General features: G+C 40.1%; 1 protein-coding gene across 2 annotated transcripts in view; it reads right to left on the reverse strand.

Moving 5' to 3' along the window:
• The window catches only part of tnksa (tankyrase, TRF1-interacting ankyrin-related ADP-ribose polymerase a), a 109,138-nt gene that overhangs the window by 40,407 nt on the left and 41,723 nt on the right, over nt 1-27,008 (reverse strand). For both annotated transcript variants that reach the window (XR_005613788.1, XM_039614868.1), the window contains exons 6-11: nt 24,548-24,623; nt 4,686-4,780; nt 3,613-3,679; nt 3,173-3,359; nt 623-744; nt 445-536 (exon numbers count right to left, since the gene is read on the reverse strand). Coding sequence is in view for 1 of the 2 variants with exons in the window: in XM_039614868.1 (XP_039470802.1) it covers nt 445-536; nt 623-744; nt 3,173-3,359; nt 3,613-3,679; nt 4,686-4,780; nt 24,548-24,623 (639 nt within the window). In the remaining variant the exon portion in view is untranslated. The remainder of the gene's footprint in view (nt 1-444; nt 537-622; nt 745-3,172; nt 3,360-3,612; nt 3,680-4,685; nt 4,781-24,547; nt 24,624-27,008) is intronic.

Below are 27,008 nucleotides of genomic sequence, written 5' to 3' on the forward strand. Positions count from 1 at the left end.
CAGAAAAAGTATCATAATCAAAAGAATTATTGAGGTCTATGAATCAGGAAAGCCATCTAAGCCATCTTAGAAAAGTCCAAAAATGAAAATATGGAGCTGGAAATAAGCATTATAGGTCATATCTTAAGCTTTAAATACTGGAATTATTCAGGACAGTTTTGTACTGAGCTGAAGCCCGAGGCTGGCAGCAGACTGAGTGTCTGAAGAGCAGACGATTTCTGTCGGCGCTGATTGTCAGGTCGTGTGAACAACGGTGCGTTCACCTGCTGAAGTGTCTCTGAGCAGTGATGCAACCACTTCGCCTTGCAATGGCAATTCACGTCAGCAAAGTGATTGGTGTTGTTCACCTCTAACATAAATCCACTGCTGGAGTCACCTTGACAAACATATAATGCTCTCACTTTGTGTTTATGAGCCGTGCATGCAGCGGAAAACAATACTCACTCTTTATTCTTCTCGTTGACGTTGGCACCTTTCCTCAGCAGCAGCTCGGTCACCTGCTTCCTTTTGGGGTGAGGCGACGCTACTGCACAATGCTAACAAACGCACATGAAGCACACGTCATCTCAACACGTCTGCACCAATATAAGAGCCCGTGTTTTAAAACGCATCCAAATCTTACCAGGGCAGTTTCATGTGTGTGTGGGTGTTTAAAGTTGATGATCTCCAATGCCAGGGTCTTCTTAGCCTTGGCCATGTCGGCTTCTCGAGCAGCTTGAAGCAGCGAGTGGCCCTTAAACTCATCTGAACACATACGCGCACAGAAAATGTCAACATTTTTATAAAGAAAACAGCTTCAGTTGTCATTGTGAGGTTTCCTACAAAACAAAAGGCTGCAAATGATGTAGCTTACCACCCAAAACCTGAATTATGACGCTCTCAGCCACTGTTACAATATATTATTCTACTTGCAATGACCCTGCAGCATAACAATACTTCAGAAAGATAATTTCATTTTTTCCCCCAACCAGAGAGCTAATGACATATGATGCAACAGTCTCTGTGGTGGAGTTGGAGCGGAAAGAAGTGATTATCCCCCCGGGGTCTGGAAATTACAAACAACAAACTATTTTGCTTCAGAAGCATTTCAGGCTGAATAAAAGGAGCCCGTCCTATCTACGGACCGAGCCAACAGCATTCATGCATTTCTAATCAGACGTTGAGATAAATGGCGCCATCTTCAAGGTCACGTGGTTAAGAAAGAAAAAAATTAAAGACGTAGAAGTACAGCCGATGAAAGGGAAACAGTAGCGAGTTATGACATTTTTGTTCTGCAAAACCCAAACTAATTTTTCATAGCTGCTGGTCAGAAATACACAGATACTCTGGAATGATAAAGTTTGCCACCCCTTAAAATGAAGAACTTGACAGCCTTTCCACAAGGCTTAATTAGTGTGTATGAAATGTTAAAATAAATGTAAAAAGTAAATAAAGAATTCTCTTTTCGCAGTCTGTGCTGGTTAAATAATTTATTCAGAGAAAAAAGAAAAATACGAGATGAACTGCACGTCTGCTCTTTGTAAATGTAACCATATCCATAAACTGTTTAGAAAAGATGGACAGAGCCACTGGTTTGTCCCATTTTGAAGCCATTTTTAGCGGTGCATCTGTTGCCGTCCTGTTTTATTTTCCTTTTTTGCTGTTTTTTGGACCCTGAGGCAAGATGCAGGCATACAAATACCAATAATTAAATAAAGCGGAACACACATTATTTGTCAGCTTAAATTAAAACAAAAGCTCCAAAAGGCACGGACACCACAAGCATAACTGGGAAGCTCAGTAACTTATGGGAAGCTTAGCAGATAGTAAGTTGAACACTTAAGTGCCATAAACTGCAGTTCCTGGATTGGTTCACTTTAAAGTAGCTTCAAAAGCAAGTCAATCTAAGTAGATTTGCCCAAAATTTGCCCAACTTGAGCACATTAATGTTTCTATAGTAAGTTTTCCCCTTCATAACAACTGTACTTTGTAAGCTACTAACCAACTGGCTTAAAAAATATATCTGTAGCTGGCAGCATCAGATCTGTCCAGGAAGTCTTTGTTTTTATATTTTTATATTCCTGTGATGAGTCTGCAGCAAACGCCCGACTGAGATGCGTTTTCGACAACACAGAATCATCAAAAACGAACCGTCATCCTGCAGTTGTGAAAACATTTCTGATGGCTTATGATTCGCGTGGCATTTGATTTTTGTTTTGATCTGCTTCATCACGGAGATGAGGCAACAAGTGCAGCGAAAGAAAAAGAGAGCTGACCCACTAATTAACTCGAGTTGCAGAGGGCTTTCTGGCAAAAACAAAGGATTATCCAACCCGTTTTTACTCTGCGGTGGCTGCATCCTGAAAGTACGATGAAAATGAACTTAATTATGGTGTAGTCTCTATTTAATTAATACATCACGGATCTCTATTCAAATATTAGTTGCAGTGTAATGTGAACTGAACTAATATTTCAAAGAAAACAGATAATTTCATAAAGGACACGAGTATATAAGCAGTTTATTTACATATTATAATATAGTGAATAAACCAAAATAAAATAAACTAATTTAAAATCAGGAAGCTTGTTTGTGGAAATTTAAAGTAAAGAGTTCATGTTAAAACACAAATTGTGTAGTCCAGGTTCAAGGCATTTTTTATAATGAAAAATCAATTTTAAAGGCAGGGATTGGATTAATGCACCGTGAAAACACGAATAAATACAATAAAATGTTTTATATAGCCGAGGAAATCTGTAACAATTTGAACCGTGGCTGACTTTAGGGATGGGAATCGAGTCCAATTCCCATCCCTGGCTGACTTTCATGTATTTTTAATCTGTGGCTTTTCCACTAGTCAAGTCCACATGAAGAAACAGGTGAATATGAGGCTCTTTCAAGAAATGATTCTACATCAAACTGCTGGCTATCAAAATAATCATATCAGTCTCTCTGTTGTACTAATAATCCCTTTGTTATTTGCTTCCAAGGCAACCAATCCCCTGTCAAAAAAAAAAAAGAAAAAAAAAGATTGAGACTCCCATGTTCAAAATAATTTCAAATCAACTGTTCCAAACATAGCCCGTGTAAATATGCCCTTTCTAAAACAAACCGTTCATTAATTCAGCACGATGACTCATTTCGCTGTGCTGTACTCTGCAGCTGCACTTTATGTAAATTAAGAGCCACACTCACATGTAAGTCTCTCCTTCAGCTCGGGAGTGGGTGCCATGTCCACAGAGCTTTTGCTGTGGCAGTTGAGCAGGGTCGGGTCAGCCCCGTGGCTCAGCAGCAGAGAGCAGACCTCCACTCGGTTTTTAGACGCCGCTTCATGTAGAGGGGTGAACTGCCACAGATCCATGGCATTCACACAGGCCCCGTGCTGGCGAAGGAAAAAATAGCGGAAGAAAAAAAAAAAGCACAGAGGGGATTACTGACAGCAATTTTATCATTATTGATTTTGGATTGCTCAAAAGGGTACGATGCCATCGGTTCTGGTGCATGTTTACAATGAATGTGTCATGTTTTTAATGAACTAACAAAGCAGGTCTTAGGACGTCATTTATAGCTTCTTATTATGAATTAAGGTCCACTGACCCAGTATATTCAGAAACAGGATGTATGTGTGTTTGTACCTTTAGCAGCAGCTCAGTAACTTCATAGTGTCCATAAGAGCAGGCGTTATGAAGCGGCACCAGACCCCTGGAAAAAAAACAGAAAACCCAGAAGACTTCTCATTATAAACAAATATCAGTGCTAACAATTCTAAATACACACAAAATGTGTGCCGAGTTCAACAATGTGACACTTACACTAACATGCTGACGTTCAGTAAAAATACCATTTACCACATTTGATATCTTGGTCACATTGTCATGCTGACATCCTGCTAATCAGTGTTACACATCGAGTGCCTCAGATGTTAACATCATAGCGGCACTACATAAAAGGTTGAGGGTGTCTCACGACTTTCTCACACAGAGCACACGTAGCAGACGTGCTCTCGCTACCGGATAATAAGTTTGGTTTTGTGGAAAGTGCAGCAGGCAGGGACGCTCATTCATCTACTAATTCGTCTACTTTGCTTAGACTGTTTGAACTGAGGATCATTTAAAGTCCAGTCCAGCTCTACTGCACATGTGCATTCTCGTGTCCACCTCGGTCAGGTGAGATATAAGTACCTTCAGTGTTGGAGTCTATAAGGGGAAAAAACGTAAATGACATTTGACAACCTCCCCGCACCCCTAGTGACAAGTTTTGACATCTCAGTTTACATCAATAGAGTCGTGGTTTGACAGCCATTAGAATGGTTTCCAGGTTTTTGTGTAGCTGCATAAGCAGAGACCACCCTCACTAACTTTTTATGCACGCCCAGTCACTTTGTTCTATAAGCAGGCCTGAAATATGACAGAAACTGCAGAAAAGAGCTTCAAGGGCTTCTGCAGAATGCAGTGCATCATACTCTGTGCACGCCAACAACAGAATGTGTATATTTCCCCACCTAAATCTTATGATCCAATGAGATGGATTAAGGAGACTCATCCTACTGGCTATAGCAAAATCTCATAATTCTATCTCATAAATAGCAGTGCAACACTACCCCAGTTGTGATATGTTACCATTAAGATGTTTAGTTTTTAAGAAAAACCTGAATTCAGGTGCCTTTTTCCCCCACTTAAACTCCCCTTGTCGTTTTCTCTGTACATACCCTTTGTCCTTGGCGTGAACATCTGCTCCATGCTGTAGTAACAACTGAACTATCCTCACCCTGTTGTATCCTGCTGCCAGGTGCAGTGGAGTGGACTAAAAAGACAGACCCATAGAAACAGAGAGAGAGAGAGAGAGAGAAGGACAAATAAAAGCAAGAAGAGAGAACGAGGAGTCAAAGAGTGGGAGGGAAAAAAAAGACAGACAGAAAAATAAATGTTAGCCCACATGTTCGCTCCACAGTGTGACAGCCTATCATCATGACTTCATCACCATCATTCCTGTTTATGTATGTGTGGGTATGTTTTCACTGAGCATCTTACAGTCTTAAGGTAAGGCTTCGCAAGAAGAAATGGGCTGTAGCAGTCTGCCTATAATTTCCTCCATAACACTGATGAAAAGCTGCAGTTCTGAATGCATTAAGATCTGACTGAGATGAGATGGCTTTAGCTCTTCGTGCAGCACTACAGCCTTTCAGCAAAGGCCATTCTTCCTGAAAGCTCGAGTGAAACGCAGACTGGTGCAGAAATGTTGCGGCAGCGAGAATGTTCCCATTATTCAGTCAAATTGAACTTGTTACAGGGAAAAAAAGTAATAGAAAACCTGCCTCTAAGTCATGATATAAAAGCCATTTTGCAGAACTGGATGTGCTACAGAGCAAAGTGTGAATGGACGTTGGATTAAAGCTACTAGATGCAGTGGGCTGATATTAAAAAAAATATATATATATTAGAGCACACACTGAGATCACAAGAAATGTGTTAAATTTTGAGCAGCTCTACGAGCTTAATGTCCAAGTTTAACAAAGTCCCTTTCACACATGGTACCTGACTTCCAAATCCTTTGGATGCTTTCTGGTCATTTTCTTTATAGACACGAATAAATGAAAATTCTGCAAAGCTGAATACTGATGTTTTCTTTAAAACCAACATACACCTTGCTATGAGAAAAGGTATATTATTCATGGGTCACAAGGTCAGTAAACTCAAAACAACATATTTTCCACCTTTACCTCCAGCAGAATCTAGAAATCAATCCAATGCTCTCACAAATCTGCTCTGCTGTTAATCAGGCCGTGTCAATACCATACTCTCAGTTTCTCAGTCAGTTTGTAACATGGCACATTATCATGCTGGAAGCAGCCACCAGAATATGAGTACACTGTGATCTGGTCAGCAACAATACTCTGGTATGCGGTGGTGTTTAAATGATGCTCAGTTCGTACCAAGGGGCCGAAAGTGTGCCAAGAAAATATACCCCCACATCATTACACCACCACCAGCCTGGACTGTAGATACAAGGCAGGCTGACTCCATGCTTTCATGTTTTTTACACCAAATTCTAACTCTACCATCTTAATGTGACAGCAGAAGCTGAGACTCATGAGACCAAGCAATTTTTATCCAGTTTTCTATTGTCCAAATTTGGTGAGCCTGTGCAAATTGCAGCCTAGTTTACTGTTCTCAACTTACAGGACAGGCACACAGTGTGGTCTTCTGCTGCTGTAGTCCATCTGCTTAAACGTTCTATATGCTGTGCATTTAAAAAAAACCTCTTCTGCATACTTTGTTTATAACAAGCAGCTTTCTGAGTTATTGTTGCAGTCCTGCCACTTTCCTCTGACACTTTGCGAAACAGGCTGAAAAAATAAATAGATAATCTTGAAGGGATGCAGTTCTGATTGGGTAAAATTGGTTCATGATTACCATCCCACGTTTATGTTAAGGCCACCATTATGTCTTTTTTTTTTTTCCATCTGTGTTTCTGATGAACAATGCTTAGTATCTTATTTTAGCATGGCAGATGACTCAGATTACAGTTACACTTGAAAGCCTTGGGCACCACTGCTATAGTGAGGTACTGGGGAAAAAATAACACTTATACACATTGTTAAAAAATTATCACCACAGTTGTTTAAATTATAGCAGAACTGAGACAGCAGGAGGGTTTCAAAACAATTTGTCCTTCTACTTAGCCTGTACCTTTGACTTAAATTAAAATATTTTGTTATGAAGTCTAAAATTACTTGGAAACCAAGATTTTTTTTTAAATTAATCTAATAAATGTAGGTTTGGATTTTTTACTAATAAACACCTTCATTTAGAAACTGCATTTTGTGTTTACTTGTGTTATCTTTGACTAGTTAGTTTGATGATATGAAACTTTTAAACATTCCAAAAAATTGGAAATCAAGAAGTGGGCAAACACTTTTTCACACCATTGTACAAGTGTTCCCAACTGTGAGTGAGGCCAAACAGTTTTGCCTATATAATTATATATTTGCTCCTTAACCAACAAATCTTTGCAGTGTCACTGGAACAAATTCTCTGCTCTCACTGAAGTCTGTTTAGAGTAAAATCTATGGATTATCCAGATTAGCCCAACCACAGTTTTTGAAAAAAGTTAGGCATTTCTTGGAATAAAACACTTATCATAGATTCTTCCATTGTATCATATACATCTCAAAAATGCTGCTATGCATGGTAAGAGGAACACCATCCTTCCACTATAACTAGTAAGATGCGTTTGAAGCAATCCATAAAGTGCATTTGGAAACTGTAATAGGTAATCTGAACAACCCTACCAGTCTCTTTAGCAGAGTGGCTGGCGGTTCATCATGTGGTATTTTACTCAAACAATGAACAACTCTATATGGAAATTGTATAAATGTAAGCTGACAATGTGAATAAAGAAAATGTCAAAATGACTGTAAGATAGCCTCATGTGTCAACAGGCCTTCAACTCTCTTCTCAAGCCTGCTCACTTATGCATGTGGCAAACATATTACAGACAAGGTAGAAAGGCAGCACACAATCCCAAGAGCTGATGGCATGGAAGAGAGGTGCAATCTTCCCTGAATTACTGGCGACCTTTCTCAAGAAAGCAGGCACTCTGTCCTGAGACCCCAGACAACCTTTTGAAATACACTTCACTTCCATGGGGGATTTAGCCTGGAGGTAAGTAAAAAGGTGCCACCAGCAGCCTTGTTTTTCCACATCTGTTGTTCACAAAGGTAAAAGACCAAAAAACAATTAAAAATAAATAAATGAGTAATAATAAAAATAATAATCATCACTGCCATATGAAGCCACTGGATACTCTGACTGGTAAAATCGAGTTGTTCAGCGCAATCATCTGAAGGGATCAGGTGAGAGTGTGCACACATATCTTTTCATCATATATTTGATCACACTGATGTAGGTGATTTTCCTAGCTAACATTTTAAGCTCTAAAAGTAAAAATGGCAGGTCGTGACTGGGGAAAGGCGAATGGGCTTCACCACAAGCTGTGTTACTGTGGTATGATGGCTGCAAAGTGGCACACTTTATCCAGATTATACAATAAAAGCTTCGTCTACATCCAACAAAAACTTTCAACCTCAAAGGACTGCATCAATCTGAGCTAAGCAAGCAACTTACCAGCGGATTTTGAGATGTCAACTGCTAACACCACAGATAAAACAACAAAAAGGAAAACAAGACTAATGCTAGTACTAAAAAAAAGTTGAAGTACAGCAGCACAACTAATGTTTTGCTGTTATAAAAGCCCATTAAGAAGTAAATCACAGGCCACTTAGAGAGAAGAGGCTCTTTAAAAAGTCAAACTACTACATTATTTCACAAGACTGTGATGAAACCCTCTGCAAGATCTAAAATACAAAAAAAAGTTCACAAAGTTTCTTCCAGCTTTTATAGCTGATGTTTTCCACCAACTAAACAACAGCAACAAAAGAATGTTTCCTATGTTCCCCTCATAGGAAACTCATCTCAATTTCAGAGGACATACTGAAAAATAGATCATCTCTGGTGATCTCAACTGCTCACTCAGGAGTTCAGCTGAGGAGCAGCAGCAGCGAGGCAGAAAGGCAGAGTCGGGTGGACAGATGGTACACTCGTATTTACAGGATGTGACAGCGGCATTTGGAAGGAGCAGGACATGGTACACAGCTAGTCATCAGCCTCAGTTTAAATGCAGTGAGTGCATTTGTGTGTGTGTGCACTTGTTTTTGCAAATTGCATAGAATAGAAATAAACTGGGAAAAAAATGGAAATATGTAAGCCTTAATCAGGTCCTCAGTACATCTTAAACCGTTAGCTACTAGTGAGTCATCGGTTAGACACACATACACACACGTGCATGTACTGTTGCATCACTGTGATGTTGTTGCCAGGGTCGGACTGGGTAGTTTAAGCTCCACCTCTTCAATCTGTCAACCCTGTGTAAGGAATGCGCACATGCATGTGTGTGTGAGGCACGCATAAAAACCATCACTGGCTCAGTTGATCTCATATTGGATTCCCAGCATAGAAGCATATTTGGAGTAAAGTCTTAAAAAAAGAGAGAGAGAGAGAAAAAAAACAGCTCCGGTTGAAATCTCTATCCTCCGAGCAGCCACAAGCCAGTAGTGCTAATAATCATTTTTTCATCCACTGACCCATCCTTCATTCAGTGTCATCCAAGTACTCTCCACTGCAGCCCAGTTTTTCCCTCTAATGCTCTGAATTCAGAGAGCAAACATGTTTTCATTTCTTCTTGCCAGGCATCACAGTGACCATTCAGACGGCAAAAGAGATGAAATGTGGGTTTTTTGTTTTTTTAAATGAATGCTCTTCAAAACGGAGGAACAGCAGGGCAACAGCAGTACTGCGAGCAAAAATAAAGGTTTTTAAATGAGACTGTGTTTAGGGAAGCACAAAAATTCTGCTGGTGCAAATACTGCGAGCAAAGAGGAGGACAGATTAAGGTGTTTACACACTTGCCTGTAATGTTTATGCACCAGAATACGTACGCATTTATGATGCAGAGAAATGTGAGTCTGACATGTATGTATGCCACATATTTTTAGAGGATTATTGGCTACTTTGATTTGGCATACGAGCGATGCTACACATTAGTGCCGGAACATCTGATATACCGCCTGTAATTTTCTTGCGTGAATATAGCTCAAATGCCAGCTGAAGCTTTTCAATGGGGGGTTCAACATGTAATAATGTTTGCTGCCAGGAGTGTTGTGCTGCATAATGAGAGGGGACCTGTATTAACTTTCTACTCCCAGTTCAATCATATGATGAAAAAGTGAAGGGAAAAAAAACTAATGCCATGCTGCGTGTAGTAGTATTTTGAAAGCGAAGAGTTGTTTTTCCAGACGAATAACTGGTGCCACCAAGTTTGGACCTTCTTGCAACCTTCTTGTGATGAGAAGAAGAAGAAAAAGAAAGAAGAAAAAACACATTCAGCAACCAATTGCAAGTAGTTTTGCAGACACATTTTGATCACAAAAGCAACTGCAATGGTTGCCTGGTGGGAGGCAACGGGTCTTCAACTCAGACTGACTGCACATCTTGCCTGGAAGCTTCTCTCCTATAGGGAACTTAATACAACTGGTTGCCAACTGGTTGCATTCTAGATTTATTTCTATGTAAACGCAAGGTTGCCAGTCAGCTCAGGTTTTGCAGTTAATTCACCATCCTGCAGCAAGTTCATCACAACTTGTAGAGGAATTTCCTTTTCAAATCTGGTCCAAAGTGATTGCTGCCATCTGTTACACCTTTTGACTTTGACTCTATTGACAGTCACTTTCTTTTCAAAAGCTACTCAATAAACCTTGTAAATAATTAGAAACATAGTTGTTTTTGTTGCCTGGCCATTAATTCCAAGTTTTTCTCATCCTTTGAGAATCAACAAAACACAGTCCCCTGATGTTAAAGACCCACTATACTTTATTTCAAGAGAATCAACTGTCAGAGAGGCATAATGATGGTGAATAATAATGATGCTGGGGAAAAAAGAAATACGAAAACAGAATACACTGTTGTGTTTTAATCATCTAAAAGCTTTTCCATGAGGTGGACAGGAGTATGGAGTGGAGGAAGGGAGGAAGATGAAGGAGGGGAAAATATGGGTGGAAAATGAAGGAAGAAGGAAGCGAGGAGAGATGTGGAGGACACATTCAAGCTGAACAAACAAACTAAAGTAAAATAAGATAAATAAACAGTAATCTCTGTTTATAACTCCACTTGGTACCATTCTCTTTTTCCAGTTTAAATTTTGCCATTTACTAGACACACCATGTGAAAGGTAACCCCCAAGTGCACAATAAACTAATAGATTTTGCTTATTCGGTCAGTTAGGAGCCAACATTGATTTTAAAAAACTGTGCGGACAAACAAATTAAACTATGAAACACATTAATGCAACACACGAGCTTAAAAACACACGGCGTGTGTAATTTGCTGCTGTGCTAGTTCCTTCTTTGTTTCCATTTTTCCCTTACCCTCTCCTACATCCGCCTCCCTTTTCCTCTTCTCTTTAGGAGCCTGTCAAGCTGTTCCCATGACAACAGTGACTGCTGGCTGTCAGCAGTTGCCATAGCAATGAACATGATCTATTGGGGAGGGTAAATGGCTGCATTTGGATCATTTTGTTTGGTGTTGTTTAAGTGTGTGTGTGCAGCTCTGATGTTATTCATCAACTTTGCCCTGGAGGTTCAAGACATGCTGCACTCCCCACCTATCGAATAACGCTGCCACAACTCTTTCTCCTAACAGCCCTAAAGTGCATCAGGTCAGATGCCTCTCTGAGGGAAGCGCACCACGTAAACTGTCTGCTGGCAAAAAGAAAACTGAATTTTATTTTTTTTATCTTTTATTTTTGCCACATCAACACAATTTTTGCCACCAACTGTGCTACATGCCTGGCTGTGATTTCATCCACTTCCCCAAAATAGGAACATGACTTCCACTTCCTTGCTGCAGCCCTGGAAGTATTCCAGTACTACCCGAGGAGGGGACTTTAATTAAGGCAGCTGAATTTAATTAAGGCAATGTTTTCGCTTTTTATGAGCAGACTTGTATGATGTTATGACTGCGTCTCGTATAAACAATCAGCAGGTTGAAAGAAAAAAAAAAAAGGAATCCTGCAGAGTTGACAGACATATTCATGTACCCGTTACGTTGTACAGTAAAATCCTGACAATGGCATGCATGGCTGATATTTATAGTTACATATTAATGAGTTGAGATGAGTTGGCAGTAGTCAGTGTTTTCTTGTACTGAGGCCGATCATGAAATGGCATTTGTAAATCACTTTAGAGAACCCATCCACTATTAGTGCATGAGGGTACAAGGGGAAGATACAGATATTTTAGAGCTGCAAGATATTGTAAGAAGCAGCAATATGTCTCTCGAGCAGGAAGTGATTTAATTTCCTTCTATGTAAAATATCTGTGCTAGCTGTGTTAGCTAGGCCTTAAATGTATTCATGCATATTTTAAAGTTTGTTTTAACTTCTTTTTGAAATGTTTTTCTTCAGCTAAGGCTTCCATCACAAGACCGACCTCTGGCGATGACCAGTTGAAAAGGAGAAACATGTATTCCCCACCTGGTTGGCAAATGGTTGCTGGGTGAACCATGTCACAAAGAGATATATACTGCAGTGAACACACATTTTTCCCTTGCAAGTAGTAATTGCCTTTAGCCCTTAGATGATCAATGACATTAAAAAAAGAAATCAAAAATAACTTTAAAATAGAGTAATAATTGATCTTAGCTTGACTACATTTCAGCTACTTAAGTACTCCAGTCAGGGCTCAGTAGATGGACGCTCTAACAAGATGAGTAGTGTCAGATGACTGGATCAATAAGCATATTAGCAAAATGTGTGCCTATTCCTCTCACTGACACGCACACATACACACTATAAGCTGCTGACAGCTCAGCTAAGCCAGCATCTTGGAAGATAAATAACCTACAGCAAGTCTTCTCATCTTGCGCTTTCCATCTACACTCGCACAGTCGCACACACTGATATCTCAGCCATCACCTGTCTATCTCCTCTGCCTCCCAGCTAAAAACACAGAAGAGCTCACAGCTCCATGGAAAGTTTAAAGCTCAGCAGCTCAAAATGCAGTGTCAGGGGGGGAAAAGTACATATATATATATATGTATATGTATATATCATAAACAGCAGAAAGTGTCCTTGTGACTTTCCATCTTAGACAAGCCTGTAAATGTTATATTCTCTAGGTAGATATTTATTAACTTGAATTGCTTTTCTTCTTTTGGTATGAATATGCATAAAGTATGCCATTTAAATCTTCACACGTTGGAACCCAAGAGCTGTTTGCACTTCATCACTTCATTACTGCATACTAGCAAACTAATAATGATACAGATCCTTTCCATATTAAAGTAAGAGGTTAAATTTGTCACTGGAAAAAACAAACATTTCTTTGGCCTATTTTTCATCTGGACAGTAAAAAAATGCTTGTGAATCTTCCAGAGACAGAACATCCAGTGACACTCACAAACATCCCAAGTTCACTATTAAAAAGCTTCCATCAAGCAGAATTTACAGTCTACATATTTCCCTGGATTTTTAAACACAAAAATCCGGGGACTCTAAATTGTAGACTCAAAAGCATCCCAAGACGAGACCAAGAACTAGGAGCTTAATATTGAAGAAGCACTCCAAAGAAAGCCGATAGATTATATATAAAAAGAGGGTTTAGATCTGGAATGAAATGGACATCTTTCTATTCAAAGGTAAAAGCTCAGAAACCAAACTTTCCTGAAAAGACTGAAAAACTACAGAACTTCCACAGTGACAAATTCTATTGAAAGAAAATGTAGCTAAATATACACTCCCTGGTCACTTCAGAACTGCCTTAATTCTTCATGGCATAGATTCAACAATGTACTGGGAAAATTCCTCAGAGATTTTGCTCTAAATTGACACAAATGCATCATGTTGTTGCTGGAAAATTTCTAGCTGCTGGAATTTTTTGGGCTGCATATCTATGATGTGAATCTCTTCTTGTACTAAATCCCAAAGATGCTCTATGTGACTGTGGAGGCAATTTGATTACAGTGAATTACCATGTTAAAGAAACCAGTTTGAGCTTTATGACAAGGCACATTATCCTTCTGAAAGCAGCCATCAGAAGATGGGTAGATTAGATTAGATTAGATTAGATTAGATTAGATGAAACTATTAATCCCTCGGGTGGGTTCCTCTGGGAAATTCGGTTTCCAATAGCACAGCACCGACAGAAGTTACAGAATGTGAGCAGAAATATACCATATATAGACATATATAAATACAGAGACATATATAAAAACAGAGTATACAAAAGGGATAAATAGAATAAATAGGAATAAGAATACAAGGGAATTCCACATTTCAAGTATTGTGAGTCTATTGCACCATTGGATATTAACAAAAAGTATTGCACAGTGAAAAGGCACTACAGCTTAGTTGTTCCCCCCTCGTTTGTCCTCCTGTTTCCTCTCCCTCTCCCCTCCAACGAGGAGTTAAACAGTTTGATGGCGTGTGGGACAAAGGAGTTTATAAGTCTGTTGGTCCTTGACTTTGGGAGAAGCAACCTGTCACTGAACAGACTCCTCTGGTTGTTTATGGCCATGTGCAGAGGATGCCCAGCATTGTCCATAATGTCCAGCAGTTTCTTTAGTGTCCTTTTCTCTGCCACTATCACCAGAGTGTCCAGCTTCATGCCGACCACAGAGCCAGCCATCCTGATTAGTTTTTCCAGCCTGGATGAGTTCTTCTTTGCTGTGCTGCTCCCTCAGCACACCACAGCATAGAACAGTACTCCAGCAACCACCGACTGGTAAAACATCCTCAGGAGCTTCCTGCAGATGTTGAAAGACCTCAGCCTCCTGAGGAAGTACAGTCTGCTTTGGCCTTTTTTATACAGGTGCTGCGTGTTGCATGACCAGTCCAGTTTGTTGTCCATCCACAGCCCGAGGTACTTGTATGTGTTGACCACCTCCACCTCCTCTCCCTCAATCTGAACTGGCAGTGGACCTGGTCTGGACCTCATGAAGTCCACAACCAGTTCCTTGGTCTTTGAGGTGTTGAGTTGCAGGTGGTTTGTGTGACTCCATGTGACAAAGTTCCTCACCAGACTCCTGTACTCCTCTTCCTGGTCATCCCAGATACACCCCATGATGGCCGCGTCGTCCGCAAACTTCTGAATATGGCATAATTCAGAGTTATAGCAGAAGTCAGAGGTGTACAGGGTGAAGAGAAGAGGGGACAGCACAGTTCCCTTTGGTGCTCCTGTGCTGCTGACCACAGTGTCAGACGTGATGTCCTTCAGCCTGACGTACTGTGGTCTGTCGGTGAGGTAGTTTGAGATTCAAGCGACCAGGCAGGGGTCCACCTGCATCCTGTTTAGTTTTTCCTGAAGCAGACAGGGCCGGATGGTATTAAAGGCACTTGAAAAGTCAAGAAACAGGATCATGACCGTGCCTTTTCCCTTGTCCAGGTGTGAGTGGGCTCTATGTAGGAGGTACAGGATGGCATCCTCCACTCCGACATCCGGCTTGTATGCGAACTGTAGTGGGTCCTGGGCATGTTGTACCTGTGGTCAGAGGAGGTTGAGGAAGAGCCACTCTAGAGTCTTCATAAGATGTGACGTCAGTGCCACTAGTTGGAAGTCATTCAGCTCATTGGGCCAGTTCTTTTTGGGGACCGGGACGATGCAGGATGTCTTCCAGAGGGCGGGCACTCTCCCCAGTCGCAGACTGAGGTTGAAGATTCGTTGTAGACTGTGGTCATAAAAGGACTAGCATTATTGGTAACACCCGGTGTGGTCTTCTGCTGCTTCTAGGTTTGCTTTATTGCACTTTTAGAGATGCTCTTCTGTATACCTTGGTTGTAACAAGTGATTATTTGAGAACCTTCACAGAAGTTATTTGAGTTACTGTTGTCTCCTCAAAAGCTCAAAACAGTCTGACCATCTTTCTTTGACCTCTGGCTTCAACAAGGTGTTTCTGCTCCGAGAACTACCACTCACTAGATATCTTCTCTTGTTTTAGACCATTCTCTGTAAATCCTACAGATAGTTATTTGGGGAAAATCCCAGTAGCTCAGCAGTTTCTATACTCCGACCAGCCTGTATTGCACGAACAACAATGCCACATTCAGACTCGCTTGAAACATATTTCTTCCCCATTCTGATGATCAGACTGAACTTAAGCAGGTTGTCTTGACCATGTGTACATCCCTAAACGCACCAAGTTGCTGCCATGTGATTACCAGGTTAGATATTGACATTAAAAAGCAGCAGAATATGTGTACTTAACATAGTTGCTGGTGAGCATGTAAGCTAATAATGCACCAACTGTGAAATTTATGATATTGTGGTATGAAACAATTGCACTGATTTGTTCTTTTCCCATTCTGACAGATAAGTCAATAATATGTCAAGATGACGGGGAAAAAAACAAGGTCAAGAATTTTAATTATTTATATAAATACTTGGAAGTTTAATAAATATTGCAAAGCTAGTTATAATTTTTCACTGCTTGTTATTGCTTATTGACCTCTTATATGACTTCAAAAATATTTTTGACATTTAATTTAAGTTATCAGAGGTAAAGTAAAAAAATAACAGTCTTTAAAGAAAACCACAGAAAAGACTAAGAGGTCCTGAATTTGAAAACAATATTTCAAAGCCATTTTTTCTTTAGAGTTAAAAATTTGCTGCTGTATTCCTGAAAAGTTTTGAAATCCTTGTTGTTCATCAAATGGGAACGATAAACACTGTTAGTCAGCATGGTGCCCTCAGCAGGAAAACCTCTCATAATCATCATCCAAAGAAGACTTTAATCAAAAGTCTTTTCTCTTCTCTCTGTGAATCGGAGTCTTGCTCTTGCTCTTTAGTTGTGTATTTCTTTGATGTTCGTGCCAGCAGGAACACAAGCGGGTGATGATTCTCACAGCTGAGATATAGATCCAAAAACTCACAATATTCTCAAACACACACAAACAAATGCAAACACACATTCGCAGCAGAGGCAGCTCGACACAATCCAAAACTTGAAATGTATTCCCTGAAAACCAAACAGAGAAGTAGATTACAAGCACAACTGCTGAGCATCAGTGCAGCAGAAGCTATAAGAAGGTAAAGCTGAACTTTTAAGACATGACGAGTACGCATGACGAACCTCAGTGTGTACGGAGTGGGTAGTCAGAAAGCATAGGCCATTTTCATAAAGAAGCAATCTGAGAGCTATAAGAGTGTGTGTGTGCATGTATGTGTGTGTACATGGGAGTAAGCGGTAGGTTTCAATGGAGGCAGCTTGATAACACCATCCACTCAGCTGTGTTAATAATAACCCACTCCGATGGCTCCTCAATCATCTGAGTGCGCGCACACGCATGCACACATACACAAAGGAGCATCTATATTGTGGTGGAGTGTAATAAGAAGGAGAGGTTCAGAAATAGAGCTGTGGAGAGGAAAACAGTGACTGGAACAGGCCTACATACAACACATGACCAAATGGATGCAAATACCTGACCACAGGGCTGGCATTATCACATAAAATCAATGTCAGGATTAACTGTCTTATGCATTAATGAGTATTTCTCAAATACATATAAATCTTTAAAGTAGACATTTTCACGCATTTTTTCACTGCTTTTATTTGGAACCCAAGTATCACCCAGAGAAGGGGCCAAAGGGTCCAGTGCAGTGAGGATTGGGCCTTGGCAGTCCAATCTCTGGCTGCTGAGGCTGGCTAACAGGACATGGAAATTCCCTTTTCTGTTAGAGAGGGAGCCTTCTCTAACACAAATACCTGAACACAAGTTGGGTCCTGACTGTTTTCAGTATGTTCAAAGTACAGTGTAAAGTACCCAACCTTCTTGGGGGTCCCTGAGCAGGGTAATGAAAGATGCCCCATCTGGTGACTCGACTGCCCTACTGAGGGACTTGAAATCTCACGTGGGAAATGACAGTGAGATGGAAAATGTGACTGGGAGGAATGGCCTGCCCAACCTGAACATCGACATTGCATGCTAACGGCAGTTTGTCTATAACTAAAACCATGTTTGAACATAAGGGTGTCCATGAATAGACATGTCACTAGGACACCATAGGCCAAAGGTCGATGATCAATTTTTTAATCACACTGTCACACCACAGCTGTCAACTGATCACCGCCTGATGATGGGATCATGCACTATTACTAGTTATGGTCACAAGCTCTGGGTAGCGACACAACAACTTTGATCATGGATACAAGCAGCAGAAATGAGCTGGGTCCAGTCTCAGGGATAGACTGAGGAGCTAGACCATTAAAAACTGGAGTAGATCCACTGCTCCTCCGCATCAAAAGGAGCCAGTTGAGGTGATTCGAGCCCCTGACCAGGATGCTTCCCGGGCACCTCCTAACTGAGGAGTTCCAGACATGTCCGACAGGGAGGAGGTACCAGGGCAGACCCAGGACATGCTGGAGAGATTACATTTCTCAATTGTGATCGGAATGTGTGTGTGTGTGTCCCCGGAACAGGTGGAGTCGGTGGCTGGGGTGAGGGCGATCTGGGCATCTCTGCTTAAATTGCCCCTATTCAGCACATTAAGTGATGTGGCTGTTTGAAGATACTGAAACAAACCTAATGTGTTTTTTTTCCCTTCCTTGTAGTAATTACATACCTTGTAGCTTAATCCTGCATCACATATAACATAATTGTGCTCAAAGAACCAACACAGCTTCTTTTTTCCATGCCAGCTCTTCTTTATCCTCACACCAGACTACTTCTGTTTCTAAAACTGCTAACTAGCGAGAGCACGTCAAATGCAGTCCTGTCATAGTGTGTGTCCACAAATATAAAAACTGAACACACACTGAGGGAGATGAGCTGTTTGTTAATGTAGCTAAAGAGCATTACGGATACGCCAATTACCCGTAAGAGAGTATTCAGTTTTTGATTGATTAAAACTTTGACTCTGACTGTAGCCTGTCCACATATTTTTGGGCATATGGTCCGTCTCGCTTTCTGTCTGTTTGCCTTCCCTCTGTGCGTCTCTTCTCATGTGTGTTGTATACAAGCAGAGCTTTTTAATTCTCAAAGAGCCATCTGCAAATAACATTTATGCTCCAGATCTTTGTTTGTTTGTGGGAGTGTGTGTACGCATGTGTGGTTGAAAAGGGAGAGACTGAGAGTCTGTGCCATATCTAATTAAATTGAAATGGAGAACAAAAGGCTGGAGAAGAGGGGAAGACCAAAAGAGACGGCAGTGACTCTTGTTTAATTTTAAAGAGGAGTACCATTATTATCAATCATTAGGCCTCTTCCAGGCTCTGTGTAGTGTCCTTTCATTATCTGTGTGAGAGTGTGTGATGCTCCCCTCTTGTTTATGATGATAAATGTCAATATTTTATTGGTTGAAATATTGCAGATTTTTTTTTTTAAAAAGTGCTGGTTAAGTTATGCAAGTTTTGCACATCTGCATACTTAAAATATTGAAAAATGTATGTTGTTTTTTCAGAACTTGAGGCAAATGCCTGTGTATATTATAATAATCTTATTTCAGGAGAATGGCCTGCATTAATATAGCTCACTGGCAGTGTTTCCAACCATCAGGATACCTTTATGCTACATGTCACGCTTGCTTTTTTACACACATTACATTAAGAATTTGCATCTGTATTATGTAATACCCATTATTTCATTTTCTGCAATTGAGTGTTTTTATTCTGACACTTTCCATCAGGCGAATGTGCTTTGGTTGCTTAAGTGAAAGGACGGGTGACAACTGCAAATGTTTTTACTATCCCCCAGTTTCAACTAATATCTACAACCATTAAGTAGAATTCAATCATTTCTGTTAGTCGTACCCCCACTAAAATACCCTAAGACCATAGTGAGGATGAATCTGCACTGGCGTGCAAATGTATTCCATCTACCCTGCATGAGTGCTTTCAGCCCAGGCAATTAAAGAGCATTACAAATACAGATTAAGTAGAAGAGGTCATTTCAGTATCTGTCTGAACACAATTTTTATTCTCTGGATGAGGCTGCATGTTTCTATACTCATGCTCCATTAAATTTCAGCGTCCCTCAATGATCTCTTGCAGTTGTCCCCTGCATATCCAAAGAATTTCAAATTATACGGTTTTCCCTCTGGGGTCTCACATCCCCAGCAGGCCACCTGCACAGATAATAGCTAGAGGATGCTCTCTCACAATTACGGATACGGGAGTGATGTGATGAATACAAGCCGCAGCTGAGTATCATCAACAACACACCCAAGTACCCATAATTAGAGGAAAGAGCCTCCTCAAGGCTGTTGTAGCATTAATATGACAGTTACCAAAAGTATAGGGTGAAAGGATCTCTTTGGCTCCCTGGTTGTCCCAGCAGTTGCCACAGCAACCAATAACATACTGCACGTTTTGCATCGGTGACCAATAAATTACAGATATACGTTTACTGGAAAAAATATAACCAGATCACTAAGTTAAAACCCCAAATGTAAAAAAATGCTTTAAAAATAAAGGGAATGTACTGATTTTTCTGAATAGTGTTACACACTGAACATGTCGATGCCTCAAGGGAGAAAAATAGTAACAGCAAGCTGCTATAACATTTCATTGTATGGTGCCATGTTTTCTTTTGCAGTAGAGTCCCACTCATGTTTTTAACTCTGTGCCTTCAGTCTGCTTATAATCCATCTTCAGTCCCTATCATCACTCATTTAGCACGCACTGCAAAGAAATTCAAACATATGCTGTGTAATCAGAGGACATAGTTGCTCGATTTATGGACAATTCTCCTTAAATCGATCATTTTGAGGGAAGTGTGATCACTTCCTATTAGCCCTACTGTACTAAACTGAGTGCAATTCATATCGAGGACACTCTTATGATAAGGAGTGAATGGACCTAAATGGATTAAAGTAGACCTGTTTGGATTTTTCTTTTATATATACTGTTACAATATTTGTTTGTCATGAACATGAGCAAAGTTTCAAATGAGTCTGGCTCTGTATACAGAGCATATCACTACATATCCCTAATATGGTCATCTCAGGTAAACAGTTACAGGTACACAGCATAGGTATGTGCACAGCAGCAGCAACAACCTACAGCTCATTTTTTGAGGGTTGCCAACATAACTGACTTAATGGGAACGACAATAGAGACGGCAAAATAAGCCCAGTACAAAGTAAAGAACGATTATTTTGAACTCAAAATCTTGCTAAACTGCTCTTCTAGTGGTACTGGAGATAAAAACATAAGTCTCCCACTTCGTTGAGCAGGCAGCCCAGATACTGAAGGCTAAGGTCCTATAACATCCTATAAGCACCAACTACTACATTTCTGGTACTGTTACATCCTTACATAAAAGCTAATAGTAAAAGAAAATAAAGGACTGAATTCAGTGTAAATTAATAAGAACATGGAGATTGCCACCTGGTTTAACCTGTTTTTGTTTTTGCAGCTATAGATCTAACTTATTTTAATACATTTTACTGTCATGTTTATGGAGATTGCAATAAGAAAACCAAAGAAACCAAAAGATAACAGTATTATACTCCACTGCAGTACTTTACATTAAGAAGCTGTTGTTCTTGTTTAAAAGAAAATTGTAAAATAAAAGTTAAAACCTTGGTAATCTAGCAGCCAGTACTTTACTGTTATTGAAAACCGTGGCTTGTCACAAGATGAGCTTCTAAAATAATCTGACATACAACAAGCACAAACTTTTGGGTTTAGGGTTTAGTTTAATATGAAAATCTAAACTCCATTTCTCAGTCTCTTCTCCGCTGAGAAGAATAACAGTTCAGAGTAAAAAACCCAAGAGAGACTCGATAAGAGCTCAAGTGGGACCACAAAACTGTTTGGACACTCGTTGCTGAAAAGTGGAACTGTCTTACTCTGTTCTCAAGGAAAAAACAAGGTCAGCAGCAGTTTTTATTTTTGTCAGGCTGGAAAACAGTAATGTGCAAGGCCATAGGGAGTACTTCAACTAAAGCTACAAAAATACAAAACTAGAAGAGTAGTTTGCTTTTCCTTCCAGTTATTCATCCGAGGGACTAATCAGTCATAAGCCAGATGTGCTGCTGCATTGCAGCAGAGCTCAACCTTAGGCTCAGGACTCCCTGCGGACGCATGTGGTGAGGCTGTAGTCACAAAAGTTTCTCCATTAAGTTAACAGGATATAATACAGCGCTTTTCTCTGTAGGGCTGTGTACTTTTGGTGTTGTACCTGGCATTTCATTTAGCGTGGCTGGCATTCTTTCAAGTTCTAAGTTCTCACTTTATCCTCTGCAAGCTAATGAGATCAGAATTAACTTCAAACTGCAACCTTAGCTGACTGCTAAAGTCTCATCTCACTTTTATTATTATTATTATTCAACTGTAGCATTATTCAACTAAGTAAAAACATGCAAAAGGTCTAATTATAATCAGGGTTTCTGAAAGTTTACTTTAGACCATTATGAATGTTATTTAAGTCGTAATTCACATCTATAGTTGTAAGAAAGGGAAAATGGAGTCCCAGAGAGGCTTGAAGAGTAAACAAATGAATTTGTCTTGTCAGAATTGGTCGACATGGTTTAACTCATTAGCCCTACTAGGAGTAACCATTGAAGCTCTTTTCCAAACTGAGTGGTTTCTGTAATAATGTCTTATCTTTATGGGGGAAAGAGTTAAAGCAGTTGACATCTGTCTGCACTGTTTTTCTTTGACTGGTGTTAAGCCATCATGTCCCAAGTCCAGAACATCCCTGATCTTCCTGTTTGTGTTCAAACATTGTCCCCAAAGAAAGATATAAGAGTTAAAATTGTTGCTACAGAGTGAGTTATACCTGGGTTGCACTTGGTAATGGTCCCAATGTACAGAACATTATTGGGCGATGGGAAACATCGGTGGCATCTTTTGTCCACTTCAAGTCTTTCTGACGTGTTGACAGTAACTCTGTTTCTAAATCCCAAATTTGTGCTTTGTTTTTTTGCAAAAGTTTACAAACTGGGTTTTTCCAACTGTTCTTGTTGAATGCTATCATAACAAAACTATTTTTAACTTCTACTTTTTCATCCTTTTTTTGACTAAAAGTTGCTATTTTTGTTTTATGGGAGGAGATATTGAGCCAGTCCATGCACCAGATTCTGACACATAAACTACAACAAGTTCTGACTAAGCCACGCAACTTTTATTCGTCGTTATTGCATCCATATTGCTATTTTTGTTTTAGTGTAATCAGTACAATAAAATTTAAAAAACATTTAAAAGACTGAATGTGCAATCAACTCTCTACAACATTAGCTTCCAAAATTCAATACATTTTTATGACCCGTCAAATGTGACATTTTAAAGGTTTAAACTTTAGACGATTGATAGCATTTTAGACTCAATTTTAGGACCCTAAGGAACTCTGCAATATACCCTCCATATGACCACTATGTGAAAAGTTGTAAACTGTGCTTCCAATTCACTAAGCAGCTTTCAGTATGTTGAGCTTTGCATCTGACAGTACTGGAAATGAGCCCACACTTGGGTGCCTCCTAATTAACCAGGCTTTCCCTTTCCCTCCTCTCCCTTGGACACGTTCGGAGAACTGTTCCAAGACGACCATTAATTTAAATCAAACCTAATTTCACAAATTTAATTTAATGTCTCTAAAATGTCTTTAAAAGGAGTGGCTCTATTCATCCCTTCACATGACTTGCATTTCAGATTCAAGCTACTGTACCTACAATGTCTTCCAAACTAGGCATCTCATCAAGACCTTGAACTCCACATGACAACGAACCAACAAGGTTATATGACTGGTTCAGTTTGTCTGTTTGTTAGAATGATTACTCAAGGTTACAAAGAGACTGGAGTGAAAATCTTACCAGAGGTGGTGCTTAGAAGTGATTTACTTTTCGAGTCGATCTGGTGTAGATGTGGATTCAGGAATTTTTGAAGACGATTTTTACAATCCAAAACTGGGCATTATACAGAAACTAAAAGACAACATCTTGACCATGAAGGTTGTCTGTTGCTTAAGCATGAAGGTTGTGAAGAGATTGTTCAGCCTTGGCAGAGCTTTGCAATCTTAGTCACCTTATATTTCTGAGTGAAGGGTACTCAAAAGTTCTGCCAAGGTTTGACCACTTATAGATGTTTTATGTGAAAGATTTCTGTCTGGGCATCTCTCACTGGTTTCAAGTTCTCACATATTTCTCCACAGCCAGTCAGAATTATCAATGTTATTATCAAAAAGGCTGCTCAGAGGTCGTTCAAGCATGTTGCTAGCCATTCTGTCAATCAAACTACATCTTTACAGGCTTTATGGAGCAGATAAGCTGGGTTTTTAAGCCTATAATTCTTAATAAATCATACCTGCAACTTTAGCTTTACTATTTAATCTTTTATATAAATACCTTCGTGTTAAAGGTTACCCTTAACTGTGTGTCCTTCAAAGCCTCGGCTCCTTTTGCACAAAATAATTTGCTTTGAATGAGGAATCGGATGGGAACTGTGTCATTTTCATTACTATCAATGAACACACCTGAATCCATTCTCCACTCTTCTTACTATTCAAAGCTAATCCATGTACATGCAACTGCAGTAGTGCAGACATTCAAATACAAGTATGCTATTGGGGGGCAACTTCACAATTTGCATATACTTCAATCAGCTGAAAAAGCAGGAAAAAAACCAAAAACTGTACCTTTGTTTCAGAGACCGTAAAAGAGCTATCCCTGAGTCTGACAGTACCGTGCGTCCTGCCACCCGCGCTATTGTTCAGCACGGGTGCTAATTTATTCACGGAAGGTTTTGTGTCTTCATCTATTCATTTTATTGACTGACAGCCGAGAAAGGCTAAGCCTGCTGGTGAGTGCTAGGATTATTTCATAAAGCCAAGGCGCACAGCTGCCAATACCAGCATTTGTTTAATTTTTCTAGGCTAAATAATAAAATAAAACCACCAGTTGGTTGGTTTTGTACCCCTAAAACCGCTCCGAGTTGCAGTCACTCAGGAAATGAGTGATGAGCTTATTATTGCTCGACTCTGTGTGGGTGTATACGCTTTTGTGCGTACACGCTTTACTCTTACCTTGCGGCCGTCGCTCGCATGGCAGTTGACGTTGAGCGGCGTAAGCAAGGCCATTAGCTTCTCCTCGTTTCCACTCCTGCAAATGCACACACACATACATAAACACACAAATGTTAGACAGAAAACAATCACTGCCACCACAGAGGATTAGCACCGTTGCTCTGCAGCAGTGTGGATGAGAGAAAATGAGGAAAAATTAGATAAGAAGCTTGAGATTGAGGCAAAAAGCCTGAGAAATGTGATCTGCAAAAACATACTGGCAGAGGAAATGTTTGGAGGATGGACCGATGGTGCATGGACCAGTGTTTTCCTGTAAAATTTAGTGCAATATGCCATGAAAATCAATTAGAGATGCCTCTTTGGCCACCTAGCTAAAGAGGAATTAAGATTTTGTCTGTACTGCTGATCTGTGTTTCCTGGTTCTTGGACTGACTGGCCTGACATTGGATGACCACCAGGAAGTGATGCCAAGGCAGCAGCCAATCCAACTACCATCCACCCCGACAGCCATAAAAGAAGAAGCTGTCAGTTGGTTTAAAAAAAGGATTACTGTCCCATTCTTCCATGCTCCTCTTTAATTCTTTTATCTGTTCCTTGATTGGACCTCTCCTTCCTTCTCTTTGTGTCTATATTTTTCATACTCTATTAAAAATAAAAAAAAAATAAAAAAGACATTCACATCCAGTCCTTCTCCCAGAGTGAAGTTTCCATGTTTCCTCACTCTCGTAGCTGCTTTTCACCCCATTCTAACCACCATTACCTCCCACCTCTTAGTTCTCCCCTCTTCATAGTTATCTCCTCTATTTTCCTCCTGCTCATTTCTTCTCTACTCTCTTCTTCTGCAATTTTTCCAGTCCACCTTCAGTTCCAGTATGCAGTGGCTTCCCCTTTTTCCTTCTATTTCTTTTCCAAGGACTGTTAGCAAATACAAGAGAGACTTCCTTTTTGATGCATGATGTGTTGGATATTTGTTTACACTGTGGCCATGAATATTATCTGAAATTAGTCAAAAATTGAAGGAATATCTCACTATTTTCTGAAATATGTTATGCTGCTTTCTTGCCACTATCAGGAAGTTACACCCCGCAGCTGACTGCAAAAATAAAAAAGAATAAGCCAATAAATTTCCCAAACCATCTAAGTTGGTTAATGGACCAACTTTTGGCTATGTCTCTTAATGTTTTCAAAAATGCAGTTCCTTTACACTCACAGCCCTGACTAAAGCAACAGCCCACCTGCAGCTTACATCCAACTTTCATCCTGTTAAAAAGTTTCCAAAGCACTTAATCTGTATGTTTAAAGTATGTAAGCTCCACCATTAAAACCTTATAGTAGTACAGTTGTTGCATATTAGCTACAAGAAGCTAGCAGGGTTACAAACAGTTTATCGTTGTGGTCGTTTTTGCAATATGGTGTGTGCCAAAAGTAACATCACAGTTGCTGGTTGTTTTGGCTACTAGTACACCTCCTGATTTTTCTAACGCGGCATGCTACATGTAATGCAGCTGCTGAAAAAGAGAATTTCCTGTTTTGCCTGTAGTGCCAACGAGGTGAGGAGTGACACCTATATTTTTGGAGAATACTGCAGTGAGTCAATTACACCTAAATCATTAAAGGGATCTGTGACGTCACAGCTGGGCAGATACCAGCTGTGGTTGAGTTCTTACCGATCCCCAAAAATAAGTTACTATTTTTATTTTTTAAATGTTTACTATATTCAGGCATATGAGGTGCTAATTTATCAACTATGTGTTCTTTGAAAACTGTTCCATTTCAAGTAGCATCACCATCATCATCAGATACCATTTCACAGATCACCACAGAGTTTCTTGTCAGCTGACTGATGGCCTTAAAGGGACAGATTTGCCCCACTGGGCAGACATCTTTCTGCAGCAGCTGCATATTTGCCTTGTCTAATATTTGCTGTTAAATACATTAAGAATGTATTGAGCCACTGCACTCCTCAAGAAAGCTATCTGGCCCATAAATGAAAAGGTTAAAAACAAAAGAAGAGAAATAAAAATGATTTTTTTTCTTTTGCTCACACACACACACACACACACACCAAGAAAAAATAAAAACATTCTGGAAAATGACATGTGTGATAAGCCAGTCAGTGGCTCAGCTGTGAGAGCGCCACAGTGGGTTCACAGTTCACACTTAAACAGCCTACTGACCCCATAATACAGTGGTAATGCTATACTGGGCCAGCTGCTGCCTTACGTGTGTGTGTATGTGCATGTGCGCGTGCATCTGTGTATGGCTGGAAGAGCGGGAGACAGGAGGGGGTCTACTGGAGCGCTCAGCCACCCACACACAATCCTAAATGAAAGCTTTTCCACTTCCACATGCCCAGAGATGGAAACAGGCAGACACACACAAGTGCACACACACACACACACACTCACAGCCCACATGCACTGCCTGCAACCATAACATGCCTCCAAAATGCACAAGTGTC

The sequence above is a fragment of the Oreochromis aureus genome, linkage group 7 (assembly GCF_013358895.1).
Source record: "Oreochromis aureus strain Israel breed Guangdong linkage group 7, ZZ_aureus, whole genome shotgun sequence".
Taxonomy (NCBI): domain Eukaryota; kingdom Metazoa; phylum Chordata; class Actinopteri; order Cichliformes; family Cichlidae; genus Oreochromis; species Oreochromis aureus.